The sequence below is a fragment of the Cyclopterus lumpus genome, chromosome 23 (genome assembly GCF_009769545.1).
Source record: "Cyclopterus lumpus isolate fCycLum1 chromosome 23, fCycLum1.pri, whole genome shotgun sequence".
NCBI lineage: Eukaryota > Metazoa > Chordata > Actinopteri > Perciformes > Cyclopteridae > Cyclopterus > Cyclopterus lumpus.
In genome coordinates, this window is record NC_046988.1 from 6,981,000 (window position 1) to 7,002,004 (window position 21,005).

Sequence of the window (21,005 nt, forward strand, 5' to 3'; positions counted from 1 at the left end):
CATTTAGACTTCATGTCTTGTTTAGCTCATTTGCTTCTTTTAGTTGAAACCTCCAGTGACATCACGGGTAGAGTCTTCAGCCCCTCCCCTGGCACTGCGTACCTGATGACGTAATCCTGGCATCCAGGGGTTTGACAGATGATATAACCACAGTGGAGGGGAAGGGCAAGTAGCTTTAATCTATCATCTGAATGTGATGTTAATCTACTATGTTGCCAACCCAAATGCGTTTTAAATATCATGGGGAACACACCAACAGGGCGCAAACAAACACATGGGGTTAGTCATTTCTACCTGCGGCCTCCACGGAAAGATTAAAATCTTCCTTCAAGCAAGCATTTAATGTGAGGCAACAAACCCCTCTTTATAATAATGCACGAACAAGCAAGTATTTACATTTTTTTTAAAGGGACATATGTACATTAAAAGGAAAGTAATTGGATGAAGGAATGTGTGTCCGCAGGTGTGAAGAATACAAATAAATGATCAAGTATTCGGGGGAAATTAGAAGCTAAGTGGATGTATCCTCTGTTTTTTTCTCTCGCACATTACAATAAATCACGGTTGAGCCTTGGTTGAGGCTTTGTGTGATGTTGAGAAGACCAGGAAAGCTGATTGGACATGCTGTGCCTGTTCCGATCAGCGCTGCAATGCCTTGGAGCCTGAGGTGGAGGGCTTTGAACATTACTCTGGGTTGTAAAGTTAACCATACCTGACATTTCCCTGGGCAAGTGTGTGTGTGTGCATTGCTCTGTGTGTTTCAGTATGCAGTCAAACAGCAGACATGGAGACTATGTTGGTCGGAGAGCAATGGCCCACAAATGAACTATATCAGTGAAAATTATATATATATATTTTTTTACAAACCCTAACATTGGTATCAAATAATGTGCTTTACCAACAGTTTTTCATTAAAATTGGCCAACAATGCCCCTTTTGTTTGTCATGAATTTATCTGATTATTGCGTATATATCGAGTGCCATATCCTGCTTAAAAGACCAAAAACACAGGCATGTAGTCTAATTGAGGGAAAATAATAAAAATTGAAATCACAAAATTTGTGAGAAAAATCACAACTCCATATTTTCTTCAAAGCCTTCAGCCCCAACATGGGCGTATCATTCAACTGCTCACTGAACACTCGGTGGACACACACAGATGCACACTGGTGCACATGGTGCGAAACAATTAGGATTGTCTGTTGAGGGATTTCCATGGCTTAGCTCTCGCGATGAAATCTCTGCGACAGATGGGTGGACATTTTTCCATAACTGCACACTGTTCCTTCTTTCAAAGATCCCTATTTCCTGAGATGCTGCAGAGGTCATTAGCTCGCTGACCAGTGAGGAATCCCACCATCTTGAAGGGCATAACACATTGTAAGCTGTTTGAGTCACCTGTATGGTCAATACATCTATTTCATGACAACAACACATCATTTAGCAGCTGCTAACTGACAGCTAATAGCACATGTTGTGTTGAAAGATTAAAGAGGTTGTAATGCATTGCAGAGACATTGAAAGAGGGTGAGAAATGAGGGGTGTGTTATCAAGTGCTTCACTTATCATATTAGCACACCTTTTGCTTACTTACACAACTGAAAACTGTCTGCATGTATGAAACTGTATTGTTGGTTATCTGCTCTTAAAGTAGCTGGCCTGAAAAATGTGATGTCACTGTACTTTCAACGAAGCTTCTCTTAAGATCGTCTTTAAACATATTTTGAGTTAATATTTTGGGACATTACTATCAGTGTAAAAATATAAAAAGGTAATCATGTGCAAAGTTTTTTTTTTATATGAGCACATCTTTGATTATTTAATCAAATTGTCTGCTTACATTATGTAATCAAATTGAGTGACGACAGAACACTGATATAGTTTCCATTTGCAACCACATTTCTGAAAAGAATATGTAGATTGCATTCCAATGACAGACACTGTCTGCTGATTTCTCATTACGCGAAATGCATCAATAAGATATGTGAATAATTGACTTCCAACCATGAAGGGGACAAGTCACTATGCAGCTAGTGTAACATGACTAACGGCAAAAGCATATTTCTATGCAGAGCCGTTATGTGGGCGTGCAATATTTACATATAAAAGATGGTGTCATCTGTGGCATCTGGAAGTGTCAAGGACGAGGATGACACATCTTTCACTGAGTCGGCATTGTGCCCAAGAGACAGAGGACTGCCAGTTGGGAGCCATGTTTAAAAAAGAAATCATGGTTTAGCCAAACTTTGTCATTTTGATTGATTGGGAATTATAGAGGCAGTTAGAGACTGTTTGCCTTTTGGCCATGTTATGTGGAAAGTGGAAAGTGGAACAGCATGTATTGGCTCTTCAGCCCTGTGGGGCTTCTCAGCCTGTTTTGTCTTTGCCCTATTTTTTATTCTTTCTTATTATTTTTAGCCTGTCTGTCAATCTGTTGTCTGTTTTTTTTATTTTTATTTTTAAATGGTCTCCATCATCATCTCATCTAGTTTTAAACAAAATGTCTGTCCAACTGAAAGGTGCAGCAATATACCCTGAATATCAAAAGATTTATACCGGGTACAGTTTAATCTAAATTAGTAATGGTGACATGATCAATAAAAAGGGAATCAAACCAACCCTTCAGGCCAACAGAAGTGTCCAGTGAGCCAAAACAACTTTTATCCTTGATTACCGTAGAGCCACTACATGAATGAAAAAAATGGAAACTCCTCCCATATATCGCCTTAGAACAGCTGTTTTCTTGTCCTTTTAACACCCAAACACAACACACACTCTTTAACACACACAAACACACACGACTGGATTACCGACAACTGGCACTGTCTTTTGCCTTGCTCAACTTGGGCATGAAAACAGCTAATATTCTACCAGGGAGTCAGGAATCACCCGGCAGCTACATCCTCTGAGAAATGAAGCAATTTAAAAGCACTACGCACCAAATGTGATATTCATGATTTGGATTCCAGTAGCAGCCGAGCAAAGCCACCCTGTCATAACAGAGCAGACGTGATTCCCATTCAGACTGAGGGGAGGGGAGGGGAAGTAAAGAGCAGAGGTTTGCAGGAGAGGAGGATCTAGCTCTTGAGTATCGGTGGCAGGATGGGAAGAAAACAGAGCGAGAATATGTCCATTTGAACTCATCACATTCATCATCCACCTATCTATTTTCACATGCACTGGTTCTACTTTTCTTTTAGGTTCCAGCGACTGTTCATCCAAATCATCACAAAACAAGATATACATGTTCTCGTTTGTTTTGGTTTTCAACTCTGCAGCTTTACTCTGCTGGTTCACTCTCATGGCTCTCATTAACCTCGATTCCAGCAGCCGACAGCTGTTTTCAGCTAAAAGCTTTTAATAAATCCTCTGTATACTACCTGCCCAGCAAGAACGGGCAGACAGACAGAGCTAGCGGTCAGCTGGTGAACACAGCAGAGCATTTAGCGGCAACAAAAAGATTTGATGGAGACCAAAACAGAGCTAAATGAAAAAAGGGAATATGGGACTTACACTCATCTGGTGGTCACAAACATGACATCACAAATGAGTACTAGTGTTGCTTTGTGTCTACTGAATGTTGGAGTAGGCTACACATTTGCTAACAAATTCACCATAACAAGTTTATAAGGGGGTGATATCTCTGTGGTATGTTTTACAGCTAGCCACACTGCCCTAGATGGCCAATAAATCAATGAATATGGTTTTAATGTCTGGTTTAATGCTTCAGTGAAATAGAAGTAAAAGCATGTTTGGCTTCTGTACTGTGAGTATGAATCGGAGTGAAACAGAATACTTAAGGGCTGTACAATTACAGGAGAGATTTAAAAATCAAATGTTTTGCATTTGATTGGACCACTCAAAAGTGGGCGGGCTTAGAATGCAGTGCCATACAGAGCTAGAGGACTGTGGCTCCACACACACACACACACTTCTCTTGTTGCTAACTGTTGCCGATTGATGGATGGATGTCATGATATTATTGGTTGAAATTAATTGGTACTAGCTGACATAAGTACATGTCTTATTTTGTTTAACAGGAAGAAACGATCATAGGATTTTTCAATAAAAATATATATATTCTTTTCATTTCGACTTGACACTTTGTACAAGAGATTGTTTGCCAGCAAAATGTAAAGAAGGGAATTTATAAGGATTTTAACAAATCCTCAACATTTAAAGTTGAGGTGAGGACAGTGTTGCCTAGCTAGCCACACAACTGTGTACGCTTATGAAAAAGGCTTTTTAACAAAGGTTACTGTATAGCTCTAAGGTTTAACCTTGTGTTGAATGCACATTGCTCCCACAAAGTAAGTCTAATATTTAGAGAAATTACCCATGATAGATTCAGCTTGTCTTTAAGATAATACCTGGAGATCAATGCTAGAGTGGAGCCTGTGCTAAAAAATCCGCAGGCTCATTGATCTGAGAGCATGAGAACAAGGACACTGCAGCATCCAGCAGGCACTCAGCAGGGCTACTCTGTAATGTATGCTAAGATGTATGTGTGCTGAATTCCCCATCTCTAGACTATATGTGCTCTCTGCACATCCCAGCATATGAGATGGCATGTATTCTGCGCTCACGCTGGTACAAAGCCAGTAGGAGAAAAACGAGGCCAGAGAGGGGTGCAGTGGGAGTCACGGCCAGTTCGGAAAAATATACGGGCTGCCATGTGGCATGTGGCACGTTGGGGTTTGTGTGCATTAGTGAGTGTTTTGTGTGTAAGAGCAAGAGCTTAACATATCTGTGAGTGTGGGAGGCAGAGAAGAACCAGAGAAGCACCTGCAGCTATATGAGCACCCTGGGATTTCCACCTTAGGCAATGGGATTGCTGCCTATCAGACACGCACGCGACTCTATGTACACAAACACCCCACCTCCTCGCCGACACTTATTGCCACCCTTGTTGACGCCCACCACTCAAACGCTCGTATTTTAACACGCGTGCACCATGGCAACCCCCAGAGCGTAGACAGAGGACCAAAGGACAGGGTAGACTGAATGCTCCAGCCCAGCCAGGAGATGGCTCAAGCCTTATGGTTAGAGGATGGGACTGTAGAATACGTTTCTGCTTACAGGAAAGGAGAATAGGTAGGTGGGGATGAGATGGTGGAGTAGAATACATTTTAGAATACACAGTGAGTTTAGATGAAGTGGAGATGAGGACAGTCAAAGAGCGAGAAGGAATAACGATAACGGTATCATTTCCTCGGCTGGGAACGAGGAGAGAGGAAACACCCAACAATGGAGGCTGAGAGTGTAGGAGGTACAGATGACAGGATTGCTGAAGGCTTCCCTCAGATCACACAAGCCCCTTAACAATCTTATTCAGACTGAATAACACAATTGCAACTCTCCGTCTGAGAAGTTTGAGCTCGCACCAAAGCAGAAGTCTGCGAGGATAGAGTCAACTTTTCAATCACATTGACTGTTTAGAGATGAAGGCAGCCGCGCATTTGCATTCTTCAAATTATGCCACTGGAAGAGATGGGGAATGCATGACGTGAGTGAGCGAAGCCTTTAATTGTTCACTTAAAGCTTTGCTAATTAATTTTATGCTTTCCTTCAATCAAGCAAAAGCACAGATGAGCTGGTTAACAGCTGGAAATACAGTACAGTTTACTCACTGGCTTTTACGTATTTCACCTTCTGGGGGCGTGACATTGAGTTATTTCAGATGCTGCAAGAGGTTTATTTATTTTTTATTAAAGAAGGTGGAAAATAAACTTGTCTATTTCAAAGCAGACTGTCACAGCCTGGAAGTCACACACCAAGCCATCACTTAGCTAACGCTAAGTTAACTTTATCCCGCCTAAGAAATCGGTTTTGCCCTTTTGTCAAATATACTATTAGACAGGAAGGTCAATACCACACTTATGTTTGTACACTGAATATGATAGTACCTCTAGCAGCCATGTTAACTTGGCTGACCACAAAAGACAAAATCATTATTTGTTTAAAATCATAGGAAAAACAAAGTGTTAAAAATGGCACATCGCTGTTTTACGAGGATTTTATCTCCCAAACTAACTCCGGAGGGGGAAAAAAGCGAATAAACGTATTTCTCAAAATGTTGCACTTTCCCTTTGAGATGTGACAGGCTCCCCCTGAAATCTCTAAGAAAGAGGAAGACACTTGTAGCATGCCGCTGACACTCTTAGGCGACGGCTCAGCAAAAGGAGCAACCAAAAGGGAGAATAACCTGGATACATATACAAACAAATTTACACACAACCCTTATTAGTAAGATTGTGACATGTCCCTGTCATCCTCCTACTAATAGAAATGTATTACTCCCCCTGTGGCATTGACAGCACAGCGATACACCATCTTGTCTGACCAGGATCAATGCTCTAAATGGAAATTACAATGCTGCTTCACGTCTCCTGCTTTTCATGTGTCACTGCTTTTACATTAAGGAAATAAGAAAGTGTACTCTCTCTCTCTCTCTCTCTCTCTCTCTCTCTCTCTCTCTCTCTCTCTCTCATTGTTTATCATTCTGCAGAACTGTCAGGGGGCATGGTTGGTAAATCACGAAATGAACCGCGTGTGCGTTTGTCCGTGTTTGGGTGAATCCACGAGTAAGCAGTTGTTTTTCAACTTCTACTATCCTTGCTAATGTGTGCTATTCCTGACCGACGCTCTTGAGGAATTATGCCTTAATGGCACAAATAATCAATCAGGATTAACAGAAAACAATGCAAATACAGCCGAGTGGAACAGACGGGGCTCAGCTCGGTCCGCTGTGTGTCACTGTGAGCATGTGTGTGTCTGTGTGTGTGTGTGTGTGTGTGTGTGTGTGTGTGTGTGTGTGTGTGTGTGTGTGTGTGTGTGTGTGTGTGTGTGTGTGTGTGTTTGTGTGTGCGGCTGTGGTAGAATTAATTCATGTGACCTTGACAGTGGCAAACAGAGAACATTAAACATCATGGACCCTTCTGAAGCAGATACAGTGCATATAAAAAGCAGAATATTTAATGTAAGGCAACAGCTAATGTCTCCCTGTCTTTTATTCACCCAAGCTGTTCCTTTTTGTTCCTCCTCGTGTGACACCCTTCAGCTTGTGTCTTAATGAGGAACAAGCTGCAGTCCGGACAAGCAAACCTCGATCGAAGGTGTCTCTTCTTTTTTTCTTTTCAATGTGACGACGTGAAAGTGCTGACATTTGTCTCAAAGTCAAAGATTTGCTTTTAGGAGTTGGCGATTTGCATTCTTTTAAAATGTATGTTTACAGTGTCACCATGCTCTCCCGGCGCTACTTAAAAATGTATGCATTTCTAAAAATTAAACATTCACAAGTGTGGAAAACCCCAAGGAGGCGCAGTGACCTCAACGGACCGGGCAACAGATGTAAAGGGACGAGTAAAGATGCCGAAAATATTCAACGTGCATGATTTAACAAAACTTCTGTTCCGTTACAAGTCTCCCAAAAACCCTTTAACTCCACTGTATAGACCCACCCAGTGGTGGCAGTCTACCTTGGTGCAGAAGCAACCACCCACCGCTGTTAAAATGCCAGCCTGGGTACTCAAAATCAATATCTATTAAGCATTCAATTGATTCAACAGGACAACAACTGAGTGAATAATGTGAAAATACAGGAGGAGCTTGAATTACCTGTCAGAAAATTAAGCCGCAGCTTGTCAGGGGATGTGAAGTTAATCAAAGGCAAATCCAGCACAGGCCGTATACGGTGTCTATGATACGACTTCAGTATCTTCCAGTTGGCCACTTCATAAAATCTTTAGTGTCTTGCTTCCCTCGAAAATGTTTCAAGAGCTGACACCCGTACGTGGGCGATAACACGCTGTGGGATTGTATCTGATGGCCCTTGAGGGTAGCAAAGGGTTTTCTGGCCAAACACATTTTCTATATTTAGACAAGAAAATTTGCACTGCTAAAATATCCATGGGGTCACTGAATGTCATATTGAGTTTTTTTCTTTCTTTTTTTGTATCACAAGAGATGATGAAATACAGCATATCAATAGGAGGTCATGTTGCAAACCACACTGAGATGAAAACCCAGCAAATTGAAGAGGATTTGCATATTATAGGTATATCTTTGTTAGGTTTATCGGTCAAATCTCTTCCAAAGAGTAACACAGTGAATCTCTCTCTCTTTTTTCTTTCTTTTTTTTTGTTGCAGTGCACACAACACGACTGCTACTTACTCCGCTTTCCTTGCGAGTCCAACCGAGCGGCAGAGAGTGGTTGGAGTCTGCGGAACCAGGGACTTGCAGCAGGGGCTCCTCTTGTCCTCCTCGACGGAGTCCGGGCTGGCTTGGCTCGCTTTGGGGGACTGCGGCGAGGTGGGGACGAGCTGCAGCTGCTGCGGGTGGTGGGAGGACGGCGCAGGAGGTGTCGGATGCTGCTGCTGAGGCTGGGCCGACAGACCGGGGATCTGCTGCTGCTGAGGCTGCTGCTGAGGCGGCTGAGGAGGCTGAAGCTGCGGCTGCGGCTGCGGCTGCTGCTGCTGCTGCTGCTGCTGCTGCGCCTGCTGGCCGAGATGAGCCGCTGCTTTGTTGCTGCCCGGGTGCTGATGGAGGTTGGTCGGCGCCTGAGGACTGGCGCTGCGGTGGGTCGGGTGGTGGTGGTGGTGGTGATGAGCGGGCTGCTGGACGTAGTGATGGGGGTCCCGCAAGTGTCGGTTCTCTCCTATCAGGTCCTCCACCTTTCGCTCGAGTTCGTCGATGCGTTGGCGCTGCGTCTGGATCAGGCTTTGCTGGTTCTGCACGATAGTGGTGAGCTCCTTCAGGTAAAGAACGGCTTTCATTGGATTATCCAGCAGGCTCTCCATTACTAACTGTAAATGTGGCCGTGTGCCCGACTATGTGGACTTCTTCCGCTGGTTCTGGCGCTGCAAAACGTCGATGGGCCTCTGAACAGTGCGTAACCGGGATGCTCTGGCGGCCGTCTGACGCCTCTACGCTCCGCTGGGGTGGGGGTAGTGTCTCTCTCTCTCTCTCTCTCTCTCTCTCTCTCTCTCTCTCTCTCTCTCTCTCTCTCTCTCTCTCTCTCTCTCTCACAGAGAGAGGGGATCAGCATCACCACAGTGCGGAGGCGGGGCCGTAGTGGACCGGTGATGTCAACACGCAGGGGAAACCGTGAAGCTGTCATGCACGTTTCACACGTAAATCCACAGTGTCCACATCTCATTGCATCCTCCATGTGTGGATATGAGCTACTCCCTCTCTGAAACCATGAGATCTAAGGCTCAAACTTGTTATGTCATCAAAGTAAAAAAGTCTAGAGCTGCTCCATATATAGACAATGAATGGGAGACAGATTGTGTTCTTCTTTTTTATACCCAAATGAACTTGATTCTATTGTTCTCATTTGTGAAACACAACATGTGCGCCGTGTTCTCAGTGTTAACTATAACACTGTTCCCAATTAATTGTATACAGATCGTTGGCTTTCTTTTTGGATTTGGGGTATAGTTGCTCATGTCTACTAATATTGTTAGGCTGTCTTAGACCATATGAATGACACGTATGAATGACATGTATTCATTTTCAAAATGTGTTTAGTTGCCATTTAATGTCATACATGTTTTCTTCATTTGCTTGTGTTTTCTCAGGCTGCAGTGCGATGGGCTCTCAGGTCCACTGTACTGAGGCCTGTGCACAACAACTCATTGCTTGACTTTGCTTCATTCCTCTCAAACACTTCAAGCATTATTTCATCACAGTGAAAGCAAGGAGATATATTGTTTATTGTGGTCTTTTACAAAATCTGGTAAAAATTTGTTTCTGGTGTTGGAGATGTGACTTCAACATGCGAGTTAAACAAGCTTGAGCTCAGGACGTCCCTTTTGTCCATGTGAATGTGTGATGTGACTAGTTTTTTTTTCTATGTTGCATGGTATCATTTTTTGGGATGTTGCCCTGCTGGGATACATAGAAAAGAATTGCATGGTTGAGAATGCAATAGCTTCCTCTTAATGACGCTCATTTAGCAGCACGGTATGAAAATGATTTGATGAAACATGAATAATTTTGTACAGCTTCTATTTTGCACATTCAAACTCACCAGTTTTGTTCTGCAAAAAAACAAACTAAAGGTTTTGGGGGAAAACAATACTTTGCTGTAGGTTTTTTTTGCAAATTGGATCAGGCAAAGGAGGCTGCCTTTCAGTATGTGCCTCGGTATCTCTGACTTTACCAAAAGGGAAATATAAAGCAAGTCAACCAGACAGATAGCATGCAAGCAGAGCAAGGAATTGAAATGGGTTTTAGGTTTGCAGAGATGATCCCTCCTGATAGAGACTGAAGTGATATCTCACTGAGAGAGCACTCGGCTCTTCTTGCTGTTGTGTGCTGCTTTGTCAGATTTTCACTTTCACTCAGTTGTTGCATGGCAAATGTGCATGAATCTTTACTCCTCGTGGTCTATTGTCATGGGGCCTCTGTGTTTGTGGGTGACAGAATGATTTACACTGACGAGCTCATCTAAAATAAAACGTATGTCACTTTGGTAAAAATCTTAATACTGTTTTCATGATCATTCTTTTTTTTAAATCCAGCGGTTGCCCAAATTCTTAGTAACTTAGGTACTGTGTCGGAGCCTAATGGAGGAAAGGACAATCTGCCATATTTATCCAGAACAGGAGTGACATTAACAATATCTTGAGATAAATTCTATATATATTGTTTAAACTTTTTTCAAACTTTTTTCAAACAGCTCAGAGGAAGTATTAATATCTTATGACCTTGAGACAGTGACGTATTAGGATCACAGTGTGGGTTCAGCCGGCTCCCTGCCTCCATAAGGCTGCTTCATAACCTAAGTGAAGTGAAAAATGGCTTGGGCTCCGACCAGCGACGTATGGCGGGAAGGAGACAAAAATGAGTTTTGCAGTGAGATTGAAAAACATTGAAATGCTGCAATGACATTGTTGGTTGACATCAGCAAGGTCCAGCTTTACTTAGTATGGACCTTCTGCTGAAAAAGGTGCAACCCACCTTTAACACCAATTACCTCACAGAGGGGTCTGCGGCCTGAGAGGGTCACACATCTCTGCTCTAAAAGTGTGAGACCGTGCTTGGGCACACAGCATTGCCTTGAGCTAAATGCTAATGTCAGCTTGCACCCCGACAGTAATGCTAACATGCTGGTTGTAAGCAAAGGTAATGTTCACCATGTTCACCATCTTAGTTTAGAGTTTGCTAATTAGCACTAAACCAAAGCTGAGGCTGACGGGGATGTTATTAGTTTTGCAGGTGAATGAAAGCATCAGACAAAGAGTGAAAGTCAGCTGATCACTAAACGTTATATACAGATAATTCATTAACACCACAAGATATCAATTTCCTTGTGATACAGCAAGTCAGGGAATCACCAAAGTTATTACAATATATCCTCCAGGCACCATTAATTTCTGCACAAATTGTCATTAAAATCCATTTAATATTTGTTGAGACATTTTAGTCTGAAAGTGGTCGACTGACAAACAGAGCAATATCGTCATCTCTAGAACATGGCGCACCAACCTCAGGTAAAATCTTGTAATGTCATCACATTTAAAAGCTGTACAACCGTAAAAAAGATCACTGATATTCCTCACTCGATTTTGAAAGTTTGAAAGTGGGCTGGCGTTAAAGTTTTGCCCCGTCTTCAGATCCTCCTCCGGAACTTTTCATTTCAAAACTGTGTTATATCCATATAGGCTTTCTCCCCAGAGTCCTGTTTTGTCTCGGGTTTGTGCAAGTTAAAAGTAGAGCAGCTGTATTCCCGCTCATTATTTAGCGGCGTTTGATGCAGAATCCAACACACACACACACACACACACATGTGTGCGACTGAGTACACTGTGAACCCAAAGCAGCATTCAGAGAAACCAAAAAGATGCCTTTCGAAACGAAAAGAGATGAACAAACAAGGTCTCCTGCCTTTGTTTTGAATAGGCACTCAACACCTGCATTCATATTCCAAAAGATCTCATTTGAAGTGATAGCTGTCATTCATTCTATCCTTCCAGCATTTAAAGTGATTTCTCGCTTTTTCCCCGATCTTCCCGACTCCGCAATAAAGAAAACTGCTCCATTCTTTATATGGGGCAGCGCTTCTCATCAATATTAATAAATGGCTTGATGCATGCACCTGACTTGACTCAGAATGCGAGACACTTCATGCCCTAAGATGACTCAATGGCTATGGATGTGTTTATGTGTCATCACTCTCCCTTTCGGCATGAAAAAAGTTTCGGGGGAAAAAAAACAAATGTTTTTTTTCTAAATGAAGCTGTCACTGCCATCTTTTACTCACACATGATGCCAAAGAAGTCAAGCAAGTTCATGTAGGAAAAAGGGAATTTTCCAAGGACTTTGGAAGCCTTATTTATATTATGATACAAGTGATAAGAGCAGACGACATGATAAAGCAATTCATGTCAGGTAGAGATGAATTACTTGAAATGCTTCACTCTGCAGCGGTGCCAGTTGAGATGTCACTGACACCATGAGCATCTGCACTTTAAATGGTTCAGCAAGTGACAACACTCACTGTTTACGCTTTACACAGTATGCAGCTGTCTTATAAAATAAAAAAACTAAATATCATGAGACATCATCAAGATGAATTGAAGGTCATCTTTTAATATAAACATGATTTAGAGTCAAGCAGCTCTGTGATGCTACCTGGACATAGCAGTGGTAAATGCATATGTTATGTATGTTATGCCAACACATTCTCACTCCCAACTCATCAAATAAAGCTTGGTCAGGGGGAAGATTTGCTTCTAGATTTCCATCTTTAATTCAGATATTTAATCCATTAAGAGTGAGAGAAGCTCACACTGAATGTTTAAAATACTGCAAACACATTTCATGAAGTACACTGCTGAGGTGAGTTCAGGTAAAAGTCATTTTTCTTCATTTACTTTTTTCTAGTATCTCTACACCAAGAAGGAGATGGAGATAAGAAAGAAGCAAATGAGCACAGAAGGCTTTTAAGCGGGATGTGGGTTATGAAAAACAGGCTGCACCTACAGATATTCCTAATATCGTGTGCATTCAGTTTAGTCATCAGTTAGTCTACACCACAAATACGTCTTAAAGATTTGGACAATGGCTTCCATAAAGTAGCTGTTTGTGCAAACCTGAACCTCTATGATTGCTCTTTTCCAAAATGGTGGTTAATTCAAACATCACTATTAATAATAATACAGTGAGACAGGTTGGCCATGCATTCGTCCCAGTGAGACCGGAGGCCACGTAGGATCTGCTGAACAAGTTTCTCTCTGTTTTTTGTTTCCAGTGTCCAATGACAATGCCAAGATTTAAAAATGTACAAACATGCTAAAACAAATGGACAAGGGGGATCATTTAGTTTTATATTAGATAATGAATAGTGAGTCGTAATCAAACATAGGGAACATTGTTGTTCCTGTCTATGTTCGTCTTTCGTGTTAGTTGTCAAGATGTGGGGTGTTTGCATTGGGACCGTTGAGCTTTTTACTCACTTTTAATGGCCTCTTTATTCAAATACTTGGCCAACAAAATATGTTGCAGTCTTTTCTGTCTACTTCTTTCTGCTATTTCAAAAATAATAATACCAGATATCTGATCTTATCATCTCTCACTGATAACGCCATATTGACATGCTCGGTGAAAAATCTTGATCAGACACCTTAGCGAAGGGTTGATTCGATAAAAATAAAAGCTTTATTCTTGTTAAATTGAATATAAGGTCTGATTTATCCCCATTTAAAAGCGTCCACCTGATTAAAGCAAAGGGAATCTTTAACAGCTGCATCTTGTTAACCCCAGGTCAGCGTTGGTGTTCAAAACCAATAGCCATCAGCCCCCTCTGCTTCCCGATTGGCCCAGAGGAGATCAATAATCAGAAGGGACAAAGCCAGAGGCACCTTCTGTAGATTAATTTACACCATTAGAGGTGATGCATGAAAATGTGTGGACGGTGCAGTGCTGGGATTAAGATGCACATTGGCAGGGCATTGAACTTTTCCCATGATGAAAAATGACGAGATAAAGTGTTCTTAAAGGTCTTGATCGAGCCTTTCTTAGGTTAGTGTTTCAGATGAATTAATTGTGTGTGGCACACTGTCTAAAACCCAAAAGAGTCATTGCATTGTACCACCTTTAAAAATGTATAGACCTATAAACAAGTCTCAAGTATTGCTTGAGAGCTGCAGCTCACTCCCATATCGACTCACTTTCCTGTATAAGTAGTAGATTCCCTGTAGCATAGTTCAGGGAGTTGGATATGAGGGGAACAAAGACAGACCAAAGCCTATAGGTGGGCAGGGCGAGGCCTGACCTGCTGTGAACCACCGCTGAAGCTGATGAAACGGCACTGAAACCGCTTTTAGAAAAAAAGACACACAAACACAGAACATTCTCAAAGAGCTTCTCCCTCTGGTCCATTTAACGTGTCACTTCCTACAACACATGAAGGGTTTGACCTCATTCAAGTTAACAAAGAAAAGTTGTATGTCCTAAAGTTTGCAAGAAATGCACAATGGCATGTGGTTAACATTGTGAAATGATTGGTTCGGTTAAGGCAACAATAAGTAGGAAAAAAAGACCTTGGTTTGTGTTAAATGTACGCACCAACATTGGGTAACAGATTTTCTAACAGAACATTACAAGCAAGTGTAACAATATTACGTAACAAAAGTTCAAAGTCAGTGTCTTTTCTCAATGCATACACTAAATGAATGCCCACTCCCTAATACAGATTAATTGATACAGAAATACAAAACAATTAAATGAGTCTGGCTCATTAGTCAACTCGTAGTTTTAGTTCAAGTGAGGAAAAGTTAACCCTTAACTTTTTAGTTGGGTCAAATGGATTAGCAATAAATAACAAATGTGTGCCTTCATCACTGTGTTTCCAGTAATTTCCATCTGCTGCTTGTTTCATTGAGGTTGAAAAGAGATTCACCTCTCGCTCCGAACCCAATTAACATCTTTTGACTGAGGGGAGCATATTGCAAAGTATGTGTACATGTGTGTGTGTGTGTGTGTGTGTTTATTTCAGTTTAAGTCCTTGAATCCACCAGTCTAATGCTATATTTGAAGTTCCTTTTCTGTGTCATTTCTTCCAAATATAGACTAACATTTAGAAAAGAAACAGGATTTGCCTCAAGCTGCTTATTTGTCACATCTCCCCAGTAAACACATACAGGAGTCAGTTAGCGCAACAAAAGCCCCAAAGTCACAGACATGGGATTGTTTCAGGAGGGTCGCCAGTTTGCAACCAGGAATGTCAAAGTGGAAAGATAAATGAAAATGTCTTTCCCTCGTCTTCTTGAAAAACAATGTGTTTGAAGATGTTATTCCTGTGCCAAGGTGTGGGAAACTGAAAAGGTCTACATTTGAAAATGAAAAAGGCTATTTACTCAAGGAAAGGCAATATCCCCGAGGCTGTAATGTTTTTTTAACTCTAAACAAAAAAAATAAGGAAGGAAAATATTAAGACTTGTTTTAAAGACTGCAGATAAGTGTGAGGAGAAAATGTGTGCAAATATACAATGTAAATCACTGTGGATTTCATCCACATTGATTTAGACATGTCATGGTGACAGCAGGTCCCAATCTAATCACCTGACTATCCACCTGGCTGCACACCTGTTCCTCATTCCCTCATTAGCCCAAGTGTGCACACCTCCCACTTCCTGTGCCCAGAACCTTTAATTCAACCTCCTCTGCTGGGGGTTTCTGACACAAAAATGCATTGTCTTTTCCAGGTTTAGTTGCACAATTGAAAACCATTTCACTGCAGTAACATTGTTTTGGGGGGATTGGCGGGGTGAGTGCATGCAAAAAGGGATATTACATTCTTGTGTACCACGTTTGTGATATTGGCTCAGTATCACTTAGACTAATTCTGACTCTTGCTGAAGGACATTTTGACAAGATACATGACAACATTAGCTGCTGCACACCCTGAGCCTGGAGCTCTCGGTCTCAGGGCAGCCCGTCTCATCACCAAGCCCACTCTCTGTTACTGTCAAATATATTCCAATAATGTCAACCCCCCCCCCCCCCCCTCCCCTCCAGTCCCTGCAGCAATAAATACGCTGCTCGTGTCGTATACTGAAGATTAATGACATCAATCACGCTTCCTCATCAAGCCACACAAACACGCTGCGAACATTGTAATCTGCTTCAGTGTTTTGGGGTTTTTTCAGACTAACTCTCATTTTTCTTTTCCTTTTGGGTTATTCCATGAGTGAAATGAACTGGCGCTGCTTACAGCCAACGCTGTAATTATTTATTGTCAGGCTCGACTTCTTCCATCTTACAACTTGTGGAAATGATGGTTTCTTGCCTCTTCCAAGACCGCAGAGTTACAGTTTTTAAACATGAAGGAATAGAGGGAAGAGTTTTTATTTTTATTTATATAGCTCAAAATCATGGATCAGAGTATAGACTTCGAGCGACTTTCAGGATCTGTGTTTTTTTTCTCTCAAGCAAGCTGTAATTGACTCAACTTCCTTCCTACAAAATATGTTCTATTCATAGAATCCAGGTTTTTCCACTGCCACCGTTTTTCATATCAAGTGTGATAAAATTCCTTTAAAGGAGCAAAATTAGAAATTCAGATCTACAATTGAGGGATGGCCTCCACACAGTTCTCAACATGGTGGCAGCGGCTAGCAGCTAACGGTGCTCACATGGCTCACAGTGATAACCGGGGGGGAACCGGATGGTGGCCGTTAAGATTAAGCAACAAATCCAGAGGTTGGGACAGTCAGCTTGACTATAGTTCAGTGGTTAGCAGGTCCATCAGAGGATCGGCCGTTCGATCCCCGGCTCTGCTAGACCACGTCGACGTGTCCTTGAGCAAGACACTTAACCCCGAATAGCTGTGTCTACGGTGTATGTATGTAAGTCGCTTTGGATAAAAGCGTCAGCTAAATGTAATGTTATTGCCTAGACAAGTATGGAATAAACTTGCTTTCTTTATGGACACCAGAGTTTTGTTGTAAGAAATCCCTTGCACATGCAAGTTGAAGACAAATAATATTATGAATTCCTATAGCTCAACACAGTTGTTTCAGCTAACATGTTGCACTTATTATACAGCTGTAGATACTGTATTCCTTTGATTGTGTACTGCCACCAAGTGGCACTGACAACGAAGCACAGTGTGTTGCATCCCATAATAAGCACATGACTGACCGACTCTTTGGTTTAAGTTTTGACACATCAATCCACACTTGAATGTGTTTGTCATCTTAACAAGTTTCGTGAAAGACTCCAGTGTCCTGACCTTTTGCATTTCACAGTCCCCATGTGGTGTTGACAAGAAAGAAGTCTGGATGGCACATCTGGAACATTTGTTGTATGTGAAGGTCTCTCTCATCGGTGTCTATTTATAGATAGAGACCTGCTTTTCATTATCAGCTTGCTAAGCCTGAGTGCAAGAGGTCATATATCATCTTTTCAACATGACTAAACACACACATAAAGCAGAGGTTGATGTTGGGACACACAGGGACAGGATGTGACTTTTCACCATCCAGGTTTTTCACAATCATCAGACGTTTGTAAGTGGTCTTTGGCGTGGGTGAGATATGTGCATCAGCTGTCTATAACCCACCCATAAAAGCATACACCAACTGAAGCTATTGCTGGTGATGCTGTCACACTTCAAATAACAATGGCTGGGGGACAGCCAGTCGACAGAAGAAGCACATGCATGCATGCAATGTGTAGTACAACAATGCCAGAGGGTTTTGCTTTCCGAGGCTAGGAGTTATGGAGGACAGCATCATGGCTAGGTTCCAGAGTCTAAGATTCAGATCACGTCTCCCGTGGTTTATTTCTATCATCAAACTACTCTAAAAATATAAGTACTGAAGCAGCAGTAGTTCTTTGTCATTATTTCTGATGTCTGAAAAATCAGCAAAACATAATCCTGATGATGGTTGAAACACTGTTTTGGCAGTTATTATATTGGAGACCATTTTTCAAAATGTCTAACAATCTGTAAAAAAGTAACCGTCTTTATCATTGTTTGTGACTTGCGATTGTCCTTTTAAATTAGAGTTTAACTTTAAATATCCGCTATCTTCTTTTATGGTTGTGTCTGCAAGATCTATTTAAACATTATGAGCTTGAATTTAGGTAGGTGACACCTGTTGCGCCCCCCCCCTCTCCTCTCCTGCTCCTTTTTAATCCATCAAGAGTTAAGCTGCTTTCCATCGTCTTAACGTTCCGCACATAAACCGACAAGTGCCAGTAATATGAAACGTGATAAAGTCAACTGTGGATATGGAACATCAAAGACTGAAACTTTATTCAAATCCATTTTAAATTGTCCCATGATGTCATAACAAAACAAGAATGATGTACTTTTGTAATAAAAAAAAACAATGGGTCTCTACTCAAGTGCTTTGAGTCATTGCACAGAAAATGGCCATCTAGGAAATGAAGGCACACCTAACGTACTATTTCATACATGCTTATGACCTTTGATTCCTACCGCTTTTAAGTCCCTTAGCCTTCTTTAAACTATTCTAGACGTCTTTCCTTTTCCCTGTTCTTAGTCAACCAGCTTCATCATTTGCAGGACTCCTCACAAAGTAATCTCACTGCACTCCTCCGGCTGTATCGAACATCTTCTTGCGGCCCTCCATGCCGGACATGGCCTCCACGTTCTTACGCCAGTCGCCCACTTCAGAAGTGAGCACCTGGTGTTCAACAGAAAGAAGAAGAAGAAAAAAAAACTCAATTAAAACACATCATCTTCACTGAGACAAGTTGCTGTTTCCTTCCGGCGTACTGGGAAAACCCGCAGGCTTAATTAATGTTTGGTTGTCTTGAAACCTGTACCTTGTCCTGTTTGCCGTCCTCCTTCTTCACAGACTTCAGGTTGGCTCTGAGGTCCATCGAGCCCTTGTGTTTCGATCCCAGGAGAGCTCTCATCATCTCATCTGCCGACACCCTCACCTTCCTCAGGGCAGGCTTTTTGAACTTGCCTCCAAGGTCCTGTATCTTCAGCTTCAGCTCATGGATCTGAAAGATACGAAAGAAAATAAATCAAACAAACTAAGCTTTCTTTAAAAGTATGCGTTATGCTAAAACTTGAAGCACTGAATAATGAGAGTGTTCACTTACATCTTTGTTGTGTTTGCCCACTTTGGATTCAGAGTCATATCGCTCCTCGTCCACAACATCAATTTTTGAATGAAGCTGCTTGCATATTTTCTGAGGGAACGAGGGGGGTTAAACATATCACTCAAACAAGGACATACATTAGAAAAATCTGTTATTTTTGTGGGATATGACCCTTACTTGTAGTTCATCCAGTGATAACCCAGACAGTTGCAAAGGAGGCAAATGTTCTCCTATGTAGCGCACTTTCTCCTCCTCCCTCTCCTGCTTCTCCCTCTCCAAATCCTCACAGGCTCTTGTGAGGAGAAGCATCTGATGGGACAAAACAGACACCAATTTAAAACATTGGTCTGGTTGCAATAGTAAATGTACAACATTATATGTTAAACAGTGGTTGTAGATGTATACGGTAGCATATACCAGGCGTACTTCTGCAGTTGCCAGGTGGTGTTTTTCAATAAAAAGAGTATATCATAACTCACCTTGAGAGACAGCTTGCGAGAAGCTGTAATCTTCGACTTTGGCTGTGGAAAAAATAAATTTTAAACAGACACGTATTTACCAAGGATGGACAAAATTACAAGTACATCTTGAACTACAATATAAAATGCATTTTTTTCAGGGCTTCTATTTTGCATATGTTCTTGCTAGCTCGTCAGCTGTGATACATGGCAAGTCCATCAACTGTTCTATATACAATAAAAACATGTACGTATATGGGAAGTCAAACTCTCCACCACTTACTGCAGCCACATGTGAATAAGATAACGCGTTATTATTAGGATGAGGTCAAGGGGAAGCTCTCATTGCTGCTGATAACAGCTCCGGACGGATAAACACTGCCAGATCGTTGCCGTGTGCATCAGGACAACATGTCCCCTCTCCATGCATGAAGGATTAACACTGTGGAATATAGCCTGCTCACCTTATCCCCTTTGGGATTCATGGCTCTGGGTCTGTTGGGATGCTGGAACACTAAACAGGGGACAAATGAGTGTGATGATGCGTATTGCAAACAGGTTTATATGAGAACATGAAGGCTCATTAATCTATTTAATTAGTAAATAAAGCAGTCACTGAAAATGAATGTGGACCATGACAGTAACATTCAGGAATAGAGCATTCATTTTCTTACCTCACTTCAACTGTTATCATAAAAACAAATGAGAGAAACAGATATTAGTACAGTTTTTGGGGTAATAAGCCCCAGTGAATTACAATCTTATTTGACCCATCAAGGCGCCACATAGGAAACTGACATGGTGAGAACAATTCCCTATATACTATATTCAGCATCTCAGCTTTTTTTTTTTTTTTTTTTTGTGAAAAGAAATCTCGATCTGACAAAACAAGCAGAACGGTGACAGCTGTCAAGTAGAAGATCTGGCAAATCAAATATTCTCATTAAGCTGACATATTTAACAAAGATGTAGTAATCGCCACTGTACAACTGTTAAAACACTATCTGTAATAACTGTTCTGCCAGACTGTAACTTACATAAACCAGAACAAAAGAATTACATGTAATATTATAACATATAATTGAAAACCACACAAAGTGTGAGGAATTCACTGAAAGATTTCAAAGTCAATGTAAAGTGATGGTTGTTTTACCTGTGAATGGGTGTCTATAAAGATGCAGAGAGTCAAACAGTGGCCGCTGGAGACAATGGGCAGCTTTTTATGTGAGCCGTGTGGACAGCAGTTATAACGTCTGCTCCCAAGAATGTGTTGGCACGGGACCAATCGTGAAATATCACCTCCCCTGACACTGCAACAACACCAGGGGAGGGTAATAATAAGTCATGAGCATAACCTTAATGGTATTGTTTATCTGCTTACTCCTGCTGCGAGAAATAATCATACAACATCGACAGGCTGTGTCTTTCACATTTAGGAGTAAAGGAAATGTTTG

The 21,005-nt window shown here is 41.6% G+C and overlaps 1 protein-coding gene across 1 annotated transcript; it reads right to left on the minus strand.

The window, feature by feature from the left end:
* Window positions 1-18,330: 18,330 nt before the first annotated feature.
* Window positions 18,331-20,761, minus strand: LOC117726131 (troponin I, slow skeletal muscle-like). Its single transcript, XM_034526216.1, has 8 exons — window positions 20,705-20,761; window positions 20,226-20,235; window positions 20,016-20,065; window positions 19,573-19,614; window positions 19,271-19,402; window positions 19,094-19,183; window positions 18,809-18,991; window positions 18,331-18,666 (listed from the first exon to the last, which is right to left on the minus strand). The coding sequence occupies exons 3-8, from the start codon at window positions 20,034-20,036 to the stop codon at window positions 18,565-18,567; spliced, it is 570 nt and encodes a 189-aa protein (XP_034382107.1). The 5' UTR covers window positions 20,037-20,065; window positions 20,226-20,235; window positions 20,705-20,761; the 3' UTR covers window positions 18,331-18,564.
* Between the last annotated feature and the right edge of the window lie 244 nt (window positions 20,762-21,005).